This window comes from Octopus bimaculoides, chromosome 18 (assembly GCF_046866305.1).
Source record: "Octopus bimaculoides isolate indiv1 chromosome 18, ASM4686630v1, whole genome shotgun sequence".
Lineage (NCBI taxonomy): Eukaryota > Metazoa > Mollusca > Cephalopoda > Octopoda > Octopodidae > Octopus > Octopus bimaculoides.
The window spans coordinates 11,922,301-11,937,322 of NC_142945.1; the positions used below are offsets into that span (position 1 = coordinate 11,922,301).

At 39.4% G+C, this 15,022-nt stretch overlaps 1 protein-coding gene across 10 annotated transcripts in view; it reads left to right on the top strand.

The window, feature by feature from the left end:
* The window catches only part of LOC106880798 (DNA excision repair protein ERCC-6-like 2), a 30,466-nt gene that overhangs the window by 5,791 nt on the left and 9,653 nt on the right, over positions 1–15,022 (top strand). For 9 of the 10 annotated variants that reach the window (XM_089365754.1, XM_089365752.1, XM_089365751.1 and 6 more), the window contains 9 exons: positions 504–632; positions 1,586–1,669; positions 3,583–3,704; positions 4,295–4,394; positions 4,688–4,747; positions 6,193–6,308; positions 9,666–9,781; positions 10,151–10,234; positions 13,945–14,093. In XM_089365754.1, the coding sequence (XP_089221880.1) occupies positions 504–632; positions 1,586–1,669; positions 3,583–3,704; positions 4,295–4,394; positions 4,688–4,747; positions 6,193–6,308; positions 9,666–9,781; positions 10,151–10,234; positions 13,945–14,093 (960 nt within the window). Of the gene's footprint in view, positions 1–503; positions 633–1,585; positions 1,670–3,582; positions 3,705–4,294; positions 4,395–4,687; positions 4,748–5,957; positions 6,066–6,192; positions 6,309–9,665; positions 9,782–10,150; positions 10,235–13,944; positions 14,094–15,022 lie in introns of those variants that run through there. The other variant, XM_089365760.1, reaches the window with a different exon arrangement.

The following is a 15,022-nucleotide window of genomic DNA, read 5'->3' on the forward strand; positions in this document are numbered from 1 at the left end:
CAGCTGGATGCTCTTCCTAACACCAACCACTCCGAGAGTGTAGTGGGTGCTTTTTATGTGCCACTGGCATGGGAGCCAGTTAGGACATACACACACGCACACACACACATAATATAATATGTGTGTGTGTGTGTGTATGTTGTGGGTCTTCGTGTTTGTCCCCTGCCACTACTTGACAACTATTATGGGTTTAATTACATTCCCATAACTTAGCAGTTTGGCAAAAGAGACTGATAGAACAAGTATCAGACTTCACAAAAATAAGTCCTGGTGTCAGATTGTTCAACCAACTGCTTCTAGGCAGTGCTCCAGCACGGTTGCAGTCCATGGACTGAAACAAGTAAAAGGCAGAAGATTAAAGATATCGTTTGAATATTAAAAGCGTTTCTGACCCAGCCTGTGGATTTTATATAACTTTTCCCATTTCTTTGGAAAAGACATAAAATAATTCTTTCTTTTTCTTTTTACCATTTTCTCTTCCTTGCCAAACTTTGAATCTCCAGATCCCTGCATCAATTAATCAATACTTGAGAACTTATCAGAGGGAAGGTGTTAGCTTCCTTTTGAGTCACTACCAGAACAACAGAGGAGCAATTTTAGGAGATGATATGGGACTCGGTAAAACAGTTCAGGTCTGGATTATTTCAATTTAAAAAAAAAAAAAATTCTATTTATTTATTTATTTATTTGTTTGTTTATTTATTTCCTCATCATTCTCAACTGCACATTAGGCCATCCTTGGACAGGGTCCAATAACATATCAGTTCTTTTGTGAGATGTTTCTAAACCCTCTCTCAACCTTGACCTCTATATGAGAGGTTCTGTCTAGGTAAATAATGCTGTATTTGGTGCTCTAACAATGCACCCATGTTAAGTTGGAAATAAAGATTGCTTTTTGGTATTAACCCTTTCGATACTAACCCGGCTGAAACCGTCTCTGGCTCTGTAATATAAATGTCTTGTTTTCAAAAGTTCTGAATTGAAATCTTCCACCAAACCTCAGTCACAATTTATGTTCCTAACACTAGTTTAATTACAGTATGTTTTTTGGCTAAATTCTTTGTTATATTTAAAATAAATTGAAAGAAACACAGAGCATCTCAACAGAAATATGGTAACAAAAGGGTTAATACTGCTTCTGGCACTAGTAATTATTTCTTAATAAGCCTGTTGTCTATTTGCAACACCAGTGCTTGAACAGTCACTGAAATTCCATATATCGCTGGCAGTGAGATTTTGTTGTATGCAGCTTCATGATGCCAGCTACTGGAGATGAGGCATATCGAAATTACATAATGTGGCAGTTCTGGTGCCCATGGCAGATGATTCTCATCTGCCAGCAATATAAATATGTGTTCTTCTATGCTTCTGTACACTATGCATCCATGTGAAACATCCTCTCAAGGTGAATACTGTAGTATTTAGCATTTTAACAAAACGTCCACATCAAGTTGGATATAAAGATGGCCTTTTGGAATTGATATTGCTTCTGTTGCTAATAATTATTTTTTATTCGATTTTTCAACATCTATTCTGAGCCCTGATTTAGGAAATTCTAACCAAATTTTATTAATGTATCTCTTAGGTCATTGCATTTATATCTGCATTGCTTGGGAAAACTGGAACCAACGATGATGCTTTTGTTCTTAAACCAGCTTTTATTAGAAAAGTAAGTCAGGCTACTGTTTCATTTTTTTCAGTCTTTAATCTCATACATTTTCAGAACTTGTTTCCAAAAAAAAAAAAAAATGCTTTTTTTCTTTTTGTATTTGGTTTGCAAGTTTCTTGATGTGAACTCATGTTGAAACAGACTTTGTTATATTTCAGGAGGGTTATTATGTCAATTAACACATGCACTGGTTCTATTTCACTTCTTTAGTATTCATCAATTGGTTAACTATTAAACCAATTACACAGAGTAGCAAAATTTCAGTCATTTGACTGTGATCATCTTGGGGCATTGCCCTGAAGAGTTTTTAGTCAAATGAATTGACCCCACCCAGTACATTTTTTTAAAGCCTGGTACTGGATAAAAAGATATACAATAGGAAAATAGTATATCCTCTCTGTGCATGTCGGATAACAAAGGAGTGTGATAGAGAATGCGCTTTAGGGCAACCTGTCAGCCTATGACAGCACGAGCAAACCTGACATGAGAAGGAAGATGATGAAGTATGATCTTTGTAGAGTTCCAGAGTATCTTGTGCTATAGAATATAACCATAGATTTTTGGACCACTACAACTTGACGATGAAATTATGAAGAATGTGAACAATATATCTGTCTATATATATAAGTAAAAGCATCCATTTTGGTGTCATGTAAATGACACTCGTACCAGTGCCATGTATGAAGCACTCAAGCTGAGGCCACATATAATGCATCTGTGTTGGCGTAATGTAAAAAAGTACCCAATACACTCTGCAAAGTGGTTGGCATTAGGAAGGGTATCCAGCTGTAGAAACCATGTCAAAACAGACAATCAGAGCCTGGGTTGCCCTTCAGCTGGCCAGCTCCTGTCTAACTGTCCAACCCATGCCAGCATGGAAAAAAGATGTTAAATGATAATGATGATAGAAGCAGAGAACAACTGTGTACACCATATCTCAGTCTTGTGTCAGGATTTCATCACCCTTTTTAACTATCCCTGAATATGCTGCTTATAAACCTATGTTTCAGGCTTAAGTGAACTCAGTAGATCAATTTGAATATGTAACACATTCTTGACAGCTTGTTTGACTATTAAATTACTAGTGCGTTAACAGTGTTCTGTTTCTTTACTATGCAATAATACTAAGTGAAAAGTCCTGTTGTTTAGGTCTCTACCTACTACATTACTTAGGTTTTCGTGTACCGCAGTTAGTAGATTCAGCCTTGACCGTGTATAAGTTTCTATTGCATAATACAGTTTGTATGTTCTTCTGTAGGTATATACACATGTATATATGGATATACCTACATATACAGGGTGTCCCAGAAAGATGTACTCACTCTTTGACAGACGATTACTAACTAATGTATTGTTTTTTGTGATGTACGGGCTTACCTCGATGCAACAAATCCAAACAAATGGATTGGGAGGAGAGGTAGCTTTGAATTTCCTGCACGTTCCCCAGACCTCACGCCAATGGATGTTTTTTTTTTTTTATGGGGACATCCCAAAGATAAGGTCTACGCTGCAAAACCAGTGACAGTTGATGATTTGAAAAACGAAATTCGAATACAAAGTCATGCAATTCCAAATGAAATTTTTGGCAATGTTGTCGAATCCATTGTTGGACGTGATCAGCTTTGTTTGGAAAATGAACGAAGGCAGTTTGAACATTTGCGAACACACAGGAATGAGAGAGAACATCAAATAATTCTGGAGGCTGAGATGCATGGGTGACTGCTGGTCTTTCATAAAGAACCTTGCCCGAACTTGTGCCTAGGAGGATAATTTTGTAGGTGCAATCCCATGGTCATTTATGACCGAAGGAGTTCTTTACCATTTTTACCTTTTTACATTTGACAGAGAAATCTGACTGCTAAAGGGTTAAATTTTTATATAGTCTTCATATTCTTTTTGCTTTTCTTTCTCAGATGTACTCAATGGATAAACCAGTTAAAGCTCATACATGTCTGCCTTTCCTTATTATTGTACCTGGCAATGTTTTATATAACTGGGTTGCTGAACTGGACACTTGGGGTTATTTTGCTGTTGGGTGAGGAAAATTCATTTACTGTTCTCCATCGTTAACTTGATTATTTCTCTACAGAGGCTCTAGTGCTATAACATCATCATCGTCATCATCGTCGTTTAACGTCCGCTTTCCATGCTAGCATGAGTTGGACGATTTGACTGAGGACTGGTGAAACCAGATGGCTACACCAGGCTCCAATCTGATTTGGCAGAGTTTCTACAGCTGGATGCCCTTCCTAACGCCAACCACTCCGAGAGTGTAGTGGGTGCTTTTACGTGCCACTGGCATGAAGGCCAGTCAGGCGGTACTGGCAACGGCCACGCTCAAAATGGTGTATTTTACGTGCCACCTGCACAGGAGCCAGTTTTCCACTAAAAACTTTAATGTGTAAACTATTAATTCCTTTGAACTTTGTATAGGCCAGTTTGTTATGGTTATGTTAGGGAATATAAAAAAATCTAATTGAAAATAATTATGTTGTGAGAAATATACAATATTAGCTTTATGACTATATCTAATATTATTTGAATCCTTTGGTGGCATTATGTCTGGTTTTACATCCTAGGTTCAAATTAAATTAAAATTCTTTTCCGTTCACAATTTTTTTCTAGTAAATTCCATAGAAAATATAAAGAAGACTGTTTGACTGGAATGAAATATGATAGATTTGAAGTTGTTTTAACAACCTTTGAAACGTTTCGGGATAACAAGGTTAGATTCGTTTTTTCTCTTTCACATCTTTTCTTTTTGAGGATAAAAAAAATAATGATGATATTTTCATTCTCTATCTAAGGTGATGAGCTGGCAGAATTGTTAGCATGTCGGCAAAAGGGTCAGCAGCATTTTGGCCATCTTTAGGTTCTGATTTCAAATTCTGCCAGTTTTATTGCAACAAAACTGTTTTTTTTTTTCTTTATAATCATCTTTTATCTAACTGCAATTACATTGTGTTCAATAATCTGTTTAGTATCAATAATTTTGGATATTTTTTTCGTTTTTCTAAGGATTATCTTATTGACTACAACTGGGCTGCTGTGATTGTTGATGAAGTTCATAAAATTAAGGTAAGTTTGAGGATTTTTCTTTCTCGTTAACAGTTATTAACTAAACCAAAGTATATGTGTATGTGTGTGAATGTGTATGTATGTGTATATGTATGTGTGTGTTTTGTATGTATGTGTGTGTGAGCATGTGCATATGCTTGTGTGTGGGGTGGGGTGGGTGGGTGGGGGGTTATTAGGAAGTGGAGACAGCATGGCTAAATGGTTAAGAAGTTTACTTCGTAATCATGAGGTCTGGAGTTCAGTCCCCCGATGTGACATCTTGGGCAAGTTTCTTTTACCAAAGCCACAGGACAATTGGATTGGCAGGAAACTATCTTATGGACTGAATGGTTGTGTGTGTTTGAGTGTGCTTGTGTTTGTGTGTGTGTGTATGTAAGTATATGTTTGTGTGTAGCCTTGCCTTGATGTCATGTGATGGTTATTGATGAGCATCACTGTCATGCAAGCAATGTTGTTTGTTTCCAGTCTTCAATGTAAAACATGTCTGGCCATGAGGTAAATACTGCCTTGCTTGGAAACAGCAGAGGTTTGGTGACAGGAAGGGCACCCAGCTGTAGTAAATGTGTTTCAGTGAATTCTGCCCGACCCATGCAAGCATGGAAAAGTGAACCTTAAACAATGATGATGATGATGGCGATGGTTTCCCTTTCAAAGTTGGGAGAGGCTCTCTAAAGGTGACTGTCTATGTTGGCCAATTTTTCACCTGCCTGTCAATCAGTCCACCAATGTCATCAGTAAATCTTGGATTTGTTACGTTTCTCCCTTCTGTACTGACATAATCTGCAAGATATTAAGGCAGAGGAAATCGTCTTGATGGACTTCTATGGTGATATGGAACCGCCCTCCAAGGACATTTTGTATAAGCACTGCACTGGTTGCCGTCGCATGAAGCTCCGGGACATTATGAGTCAGATTATGCTCTACATTGAGGTTTTCAGGGTGGCCCATGAAGCATCATGGGACTTCAGCATCATAGGCATTTCGTATTTGAACCACATCACATAGGAAGGGCGGTTCTGAAAGGGGTCTCAGGAAGTAGCATCCCTGCTTTCCTGAGCTAATTTTCTACCATATTTCTTAAAAATTGTGGTAGAGGCCTTTGGTCTTGGGACCACTCATGTCTAGAAACTGAGGTTGGGGGTAAGCATGGGCATGCTCCCTGTTTATTATCATCATTATTATTATTATTATTATTATTATTATTATTAAGCGAAAAATAACTTAGGAATGAGAACCTAGGTTCGAAATTTCCTCAAGACACCTGATGAAGGCGAAACATGTTAACAACCAACATTTTGAGGACATATATCCATCAAATGTAAGTAATGTAAATAATTTAAATCATGTACATAATTATTCATCTCTTAAGTATAGAACGGTAGTGATAATGTCGACGATGGTGACGATGATGAACTGTAAAATTTTTGCCTTTTATTTTTTAACAGAAACTCAAAGCCCAAATAACTCAGGCCTTGCGAAGCTTCCGTTCTCTGTGTCGATATGGCTTGACTGGCACTGCACTGCAAAATGACATGATGGAGCTTTGGTCCATAATAGACTGGTATTTCAATATATTTCTTTCGTATAAAAACCTTTTGAGTAAACATCAACAACACTACATAGGAAGAGTTTCTGTTTTTTCTGTTTGCTGGAATCATTTGTCTTTTATCTGGTCCTGAGCAAAATTATGATATGTCTTTTTGATTGTTTTGCATTCATATATAAGTATGGGGTTTGAGATGTTTCGGTTCTGCTGTTTTGTCGCCGTTCATTTGTCGTCGCTGATTTGATGACATCAGACATTTTAATGTTTCTCTTGTTCTTTCCTCTCTCCCAACACTCTGCCACTCCTTACACTCCACTCCAAGTCCTCTCTGCCACTCTCCCTCCCTCTCTCCCTCCGCCTCTCTCTCTCCTCTGCCTTTTCGTCCCCTCTCCTCTCCCCTTCCCTCCCCCTCTCTGCAAGGAGAGGGAAAGTGTTTATGTCTATTATGTTCATTAATTGTAATGTCCTTCTCTCTCTCTCTCTCTCTCTCTCTCTGTATCTCTCTCTCTCTGTATCTCTCTCTCTGTATCTCTCTCTCTCTGTCATTCTGTCTCTCTGTCTCTTTCTTTCTCTCTCTCTCTCTCTCTCTCTCTCTCTCTCTCTCTCTGTATATATATATATATATATATATATATATATATATAAAAGAAGAGAAGAAAAGATTTGCCAATGTTCTGCACCGTGAGGACCAAAGACTCGAGGTATTTCGTGTTGCAAAACAGTGTAGGAGAGAGAATAGTGATGTTGTAGGAGAGAAATGTGTTCGCATGGATGATGGTACGCTTGCACTAAATGAGGATGCAAAGAAAGAGGTCTGGAGATGCCACTACGATAGATTGCTTAATAAAGAGAATGAATGGGAGGAAGAGAGCCTGCCGTATGTCGACCCAATAGAGGGACCAGCTATCCGAGTTGATAGTACCGGGGTAGATAAAGCAATTAAGAGTATGAAAACCGGGAAAGCCCCCGGCCCATCAAGAATCACTGCAGAGATGCTCAAAATATCTGGCAGTGTTGGCTATAGCCTAGTCACCCGTATTACGAACCAGGTGATACACGAAGGAGTCATACCCAATGACTGGTGTAGCAGCATCATAGTCAACTGCTACAAAGGTAAAGGTGACGCTTTAGATACAAATAATTACAGAGGCATCAAGCTGTTAGATCAGGTTATGAAAGTTACAGAGAGGGTCATAGCCCAACTAATTAGGGATCGAATCAATTTAGATGAGATGCAGTTTGGGTTCGTGCCAGGTAAAAGCACTACTGATGCCTTATTTCTAGTGAGACAGCTGCAGGAGAAATACCTAGCTAAGGATAAACCTCTGTACCTGGCTTTCATTGACATGGAAAAAGCCTTTGACAGGGTCCCCCGATCCCTTATCTGGTGGTCAATGAGGAAACTTGGGATAGAAGAATGGTTAGTGAGAGCAGTGCGAGCCATGAACAGAGATGCTGCCAGTAAGGTGAGGGTTGGAAATGAGTACAGCAATGAATTCCGGGTAGAGGTAGGGGTCCACCAAGGTTCCGTCCTCAGCCCCCTCTTATTTATCATAGTCCTCCAGGCAACCACAGAGGAGTTCAAGACAGGTTGCCCCTGGGAGCTCCTCTATGCTGATGACCTTGCCCTAATTGCGGAGTCACTATCAGAACTAGAGGAGAAGTTTCAGGTGTGGAAGCAAGGTCTAGAATTGAAGGGCCATAGAATCAACCCAGCTAAAACCAAAATCCTAATAAGTAGGAAGGTAGATAAAACACAAACCCCTTCAGGTAGATGGCCCTGCTCAGTATGTAGAAAAGGAGTAGGTAGTAACTCTATAAGATGTACCCGGTGCAAGCTATGGACACATAAGAGGTGCAGCAACATCAAAGGCAGGTTAACTAGCAAGTTAGTTTTTGTTTGTGGCAGATGTTCAGGTGCAATAAAGACTGTAAACAAACAGGAAACAACTTCTATCTCATTCCAGGGTGAAAAACTAGAGGTAGTCGATAGCTTCCGGTATCTGGGCGACCAAGTTAGTAGTGGGGGTGGGTGCGCTGAAAGTGTAGCTGCTAGAATAAGAATAGCCTGGGCAAAGTTTAGAGAGCTCTTACCCCTGCTGGCGACAAAGGGACTCTCACTCAGATTAAAAGGCAGACTGTATGACGCATGCGTACAAACAGCCATGCTACATGGCAGTGAAACATGGGCTGTAACTGCTGAGGACATACGTAAGCTCGCAAGGAATGAAGCCAGTATGCTCCGTTGGATGTGTAATGTCAATGTGAATACCTGTCAGAGTGTAAGTATCTTGAGAGAAAAGCTGAACATTAGAAGCATCAGTTGTGGTGTGCAAGAGAGACGATTGCGCTGGTATGGACATGTGGTGAGAATGGATGAGGATAGCTGTGTGAAAAAGTGCCACACCCTAACAGTTGAGGGAACCCGTGGAAGAGGTAGGCCCAGGAAGACCTGGGCTGAGGTGGTGAGGCAAGACCTTCGTACATTGGGCCTCACCGAGGCGATGACTACTGACCGAGACCTTTGGAAATGTGCTGTGCGTGAGAAGACCCGGCAAGCCAAGTAAGATCGTTGCCAGTGCCCCTGGACTGGCTCTTGTGCGGGTGGCACATGAGATGCACCATTTTGAGCGTGGCCGTTACCAGTACCGCCTGACTGGCTCCCTTAGGATTTTCGAGTGAGATCGTTGCCAGTGCCCCTGGACTGGCTTGTGCGGGTGGCACATAAAAGACACCATTTCGAGCGTGGCCGTTTTCGTGCGGGTGACACGTAAAAGCACCCACTACACTCTCTGAGTGGTTGGCGTTAGGAAGGGCATCCAGCTGTAGAAACTCTGCCAAATTAGATTGGAGCCTGGTGTTGCCATCCGGTTTCACCAGTCCTCAGTCAAATCATCCAACCCATGCTAGCATGGAAAGCGGACGTTAAACGATGATGATGATGATGATGATATATTTATATATATATATATATGTATGTATATTTCTGTGTGCATGCATGTGTCTGTGTGTGTATGTATGTGTGTACATGTGTGTGTGTGTGTGTGTGTGTGTGTGTGCCTAGTGCAAGCGGTGTCCTCTGTTTCCAATCTGCCATGAAAACATGTCTGGCCATGAGGAAAATATTACCTTACTTGGAAACAGGTGGGGGTTGATGACAGGACAAGCATTCAGCTGCAGAAAATCCATTTTGACAAATTCCATCCAAAAAGTGGATGTTAAAACTATTATGAATAATAGTTTCCTCAAAAATTTATTCAAAGTTAACCCTCATATTTATGATAATTTTCTGTAGAATTAGTTCTGCACTTTCAAAACTGGTTCAGACCAGTTTTTTTCTATTTTCACCTCTTCTATCTGCAACATATTTAGGGCTCAACCAGGTTTCCTTGGAGAACAAACAGATTTTTATGAAGAATATGTGAAGTTTATTATGCAAGGGCAAAAGCATGATGCTACCAAACGGGAACTAGCAGAAGCACGGCAAGGTAAAACAACATATTCCATAATTAAACTCTGGTAGACGGACAATTCGTCGACGGACAGTTGGCCGGCAGACAACTTACAGACAGGACAATTGTGTGGCATGGTGCAGAGTCCTGTTGCCAGAAATAGGGTGTTCCAGCAGCGACCCTTTTGACCCAGGGCAACACAACCTCTTCCAGGCACTTGATGTAAGTCTCCGTGTTGAGAATTGTCTGTCGGTCGGTGAATTGTCTGTCAGCGAATTGTCTGTCAATGAATTGTCTGTACACATTAAATTCTACCTCTAAACTAATATAATATCGATCTATTGTCGTTTCTTAACAATGGTAAAATTGTTCCAATCAGTTATTTTATTCTTACATTGTTTCTAGCAAAGCAAAAATTTTGTGACATCCGAGACCAAATTATGATTCGAAGAACTAAGATAATTATCAAAGACCAACTTCCTAACAAAGGTAAGTTATAATTTTTTTTTTTCTATGCCCAAACTACATTTTTTTTCACAAACTTATTGATTATAGGTGTGGTGTGGATGTGTGCTTAAGATGTTTACTTCTTGACCGTGTGGTCTTGGGTTCAATCCTACTGCAGAGCACTACAGTTGCTTGGACAAACAAGTGTATCTACAACATTAGCCCCAGGACAACCAGTGCTTTGTGAATGAAATTCGATTGCTTAGAAACTGTGTAAACTCATATGTCATCATTATGGTTGTCATATTCTACGTTGTCATCATCAACATCATCATCATCATTACTATCACCACCAGCCTCCCCTCCTCCCCTCCCCTCCTCCTATATATATGTGTGTGTGTGTGTGTCTAATATATATATATATATATATGCATATTATACATATATATTTTATATTTCAGTTCTATATTTAAGAGATGAGGAATTATTTACATTATTTACATTATCTACATTTGACGGATATTCGTCCTCATCTTGTTTGTTGTTAACACAACGTTTCGGCTGATATACCCTCCAGCCTTCGTCAGGTGTCTTGGGGAAATTTCGAACCTGGGTTCTCATTCCTATCGATGTTACTATTATTATTATTATTATATTATTATTATTATTATTATTATTATTATTAATCAGGTCGCTGCTGTGAATCGAACTCGGAACCTTGGGGTTAGTAGCCCGCGCTCTTAACCACTACGCCATATGCCCACGGGCATATGGCGTAGTTGTTAAGAGCGCGGGCTACTAACCCCAAGGTTCCGAGTTCGATTCACGGCAGCGACCTGATTAATAATAATAATAATAATAATAATAATATAATAATAATAATAATAATAATAGTAACATCGATAGGAATGAGAACCCAGGTTCGAAATTTCCCCAAGACACCTGACGAAGGCTGGAGGGTGTATATCAGCCGAAACGTTGTGTTAACAACAAACAAGATGAGGACGAATATCCGTCAAATGTAGATAATGTAAATAATGTATTTTATATTTATATATACATACATACATATGTATGTACACACACACGCACACACGCACGCACATCCATCTCATGTTAATATTGAAAAAGCGAACATAAGAATAATGATGATATTGTGTGTCTCAATGTTCAACGGCGAAAAGGATTAGAACATGAATGAAATATACATTGCAGTATTAAGTTCCAACTCAGTTACCTCCCATGACACTTAGTTTGTCTTCACATTCTTTTCAGAGATTCATAATAAAACAAGTACAAAAGTACTGAGGTCGGTACGAAAGCACCTAGATCAGGTCAAGAAAATCCTGAAACCGGTACCATGTAACCGAGTACTGCCTGTTTCATGTCAGGTGGTTGTCGACTAAACCAGCTCCCCTACCTGGCTTCCCAGGTGAGGAGTGAGTCATAGGCACTCCGCTGGTCTAAAAACAAGACCTGTCAAAAAACAGACGAGCTTATTGTTAGCTGATAGCCATCCACATGTGTGGTGTCTCGTAAAATCATCCTGTACATGGGCTAGAAAACCATGCAGCTGGCTCAAGACTGTTGTTGTTGTTGTTGGCACTCCGTCGCTTACGACGTCGCAGTTTCCAGTTGATCCGATCAACAGAACAGCCTGCTCGTGAAATTAACGTGCAAGTGGCTGAGCACTCCACAGACACGTGTACCCTTAATGTAGTTCTCGGGGATATTCAGCGTGACACAGAGTGTGACAAGGCTGACCCTTTGAATTACAGGCACAACAGAAACAGGAAGAAAGAATGAGAGAAAGTTGTGGTGAAAGAGTACAGCAAGGTTCGCCACCATCCCCTGCCGGAGCCTCGTGGAGCTTTTAGGTGTTTTCGCTCAATAAACACTCACAACGCCCGGTCTGGGAATCGAAACCGCGATCCTATGACCACGAGTCCGCTGCCCTAACCACTGGGCCATTGCGCCTCCACACTGTAGTACATAAACCCCAATAAAACACATCCTGTGTTTCCATAGAGTTGTTATCTAAAATTCCTTGTTAGTGATATTTCAGAGTGGCCACAATCAAGTGACTGAATCTAGTGAAATGATAATATGATTTTTTTGTTTATAAATTGGAAATGTTAACCACGTGGGCCTGGTTGTGTGGTTTAGAAGTGCATTTTGCAACCACAGTTTCAGGTTATGTTCCACTGAACAGCCCCTTGAGCAAGTGTCATCTGCTATAGCCCTGGGTCAGCCAGTGCCTTGTGAGTGAATCTGGTAAACAGAAACTATGTGGAAGCCTGTCAGTGTGTTCCCCCTCTGAGGCACAAGTTTGGGCAAAGTTGTTTATGGAAGGCCATCGGTCACCCATGCATAACAGCCTCCCCTCTCCGTGCCACCAATGTTATCCAAGGGAATGGTAAAGACTGCTATGACGACAACTTAAATGGGGATGTTCTGTTAGAACAATGCCAAGAGGTAATATCTATTTCCTTTGTGTGGGTGACACGTAAAAGCACCCACTACACTCTTTGAGTGGTTGGCGTTAGGAAGGGCATCCAGCTGTAGAAAGTCTGCCAAATCAGATTGGAGCCTGGTGTAGCCATCTGGTTTCACCAGTCCTCAGTCAAATCGTCCAACCCATGCTAGCATGGAAAGCGGACGTTTTTTTCTAACAGAACCTTCACGTTTAAATGGGGATAAATATCACCTCAATGTATTAATATCTGAGAGGTAATATTTGTATTCACTTAAACATGGATGTTCTTTTAGAACAGACAGTACAGTATATATTTACATTTGTTATTTCTGTTGTGCCTGTAATTCAAAGGGTCAGCCTTGTCACACTGTGTCACGCTGAATATCCCCGAGAACTACGTTAAGGGTACACGTGTCTGTGGAGTGCTCAGCCACTTGCATGTTAAATATTTGTATATATATATATATATATATATATATATATATATATATATATATATATATATATATATATATATATGTGTGTATGTATGTATGTATGTATTTGTGTGTCTGTGTTTGTCCCTCCACCATCGCTTGGCAACTGATGTTGGTGTGTTTATGTCCCCATAACTTAGCGGTTCAGCAAAGGAGGCGAATAGAATAAGTACTAGGTAGAGAAGATTGCGAGCTGACAGAAGTGTTAGCAACCTGGACCAAATGCTTTATCAGCATTCCATCCATCTTCGTGTTCTGAGCTCAAATTTTTGCTGAGGCTGACTTCGCCTTTCATTTTTTCAGGGTTGATAAAATAAGTACCAATTGAACACTGGCATTGGTGATATTGACTTCTCGCTCCCATCAAAAATTACTGGCCTTGTGCCAAAATTTAAAACTATTCTTTATAAGCCCTAAAATTCACTCCATAATTGCCCACGGGCATATGGTGTAGTAGTTAAGAGCGTGGGCTACTAACCCCTAGATTCTGAGTTCGATTCCAAGCAGTGACCTGAACAACAACAGCAACAACAATAATAATAATGATAACAACAATAATATCAAAAAATACCTTAAGAATGAGAACCCAGGTTCGAAATTTCCCCAAGACACCTGATGAAGGCTGGAAGGTATATCAGCTGAAACGTATTAACAACAAACAAGATGAGGACAAATATCCGTCAAATGTAATTAATGTAAATAATTCCTCATCTCTTAAATATAGAACTGAATTATTATCATTACATGAATTACTAGAATCTTTTTAATCGTCGTTATCATTATTTTTATTATTGTTTTAGATGACAACATAGTATTTTGTAAATTAAGTGACTTTCAGAAGAAGTTACATTCTACAATCTCTCGAAATGAAGACTTCCAGAACATTCTTCAGGCTTCCGATCCTTGTAAATGCGGCAGTGGAAAACCCCAAAAGAAATGTTGTAGGAAGGTTGGTGCTTTCATTTTTTTTTTTTTTCATAAATTCACATTATAGGTTTATAGGTGTATTTTTTCCTCATGAGTTTTAAAACTACATTTTATATTTTTACTATACACCACACCACTACTGTCCAACAATAATTATTTCCCAAAATTTAGATGGCTCTACTTTATTTGTTCACTTGCTTAATTAATTGTGTGGTATTTGATAAATTACATTAAAATAGTTAGTCATTATTTGTTTCACATAGGATGCAATTAATGAGTTTTGTGTCTTCCTCGTAGCAGTTGTCAATATTTTGCATGTAGTGAAGAATTATGTGTACCAACCACAAATTAAGTCCAGTGAATAAGTTATTTTTAATTATGAATCAATTCACTCATTTGTTTCCTTCAAAGGCATACACATTCCTTTTGCATCAGTTTACCATTATACACATTTAACCATTACACATTTTATTCCAGCTAGCTTACATATGTTTCTAATAAACCTGGAGAGTCATAGTTCCTTGGTACAACAATCACATTTATTAATCAATCCTGTAATTAATCAATAGCATATGTCTTCTGCTATAACTTTGGCTGACCAAAGCTTTGTGAGTGGATTTGGTAGATTGGAAACTGAAAGAAGCCCTTTGAATACATATATTTATGTGTGTGTCTTTGTGTCCGTGTGTGTCCCCCATTTCACCACTTGACAATTGGTGTTGGTGTGTCTATATCCCTGTAACTTAATGGTTTGGCAAAAGGGACTCATAGAACAAGTACCAGGCTTAACAAAAAAATAAGTACAGGGGCTGATTCATTTGACTAAAAATTCTTCAAGGCAGTGCCCAAGCATGGCTGCCATCTAATTACTGAAACTAGTTAAAAGATATGCTTTAATTTTCATATAAGTACTTGTCAATAGGAAATTTTTATGGCAAACAACCAGAAGAA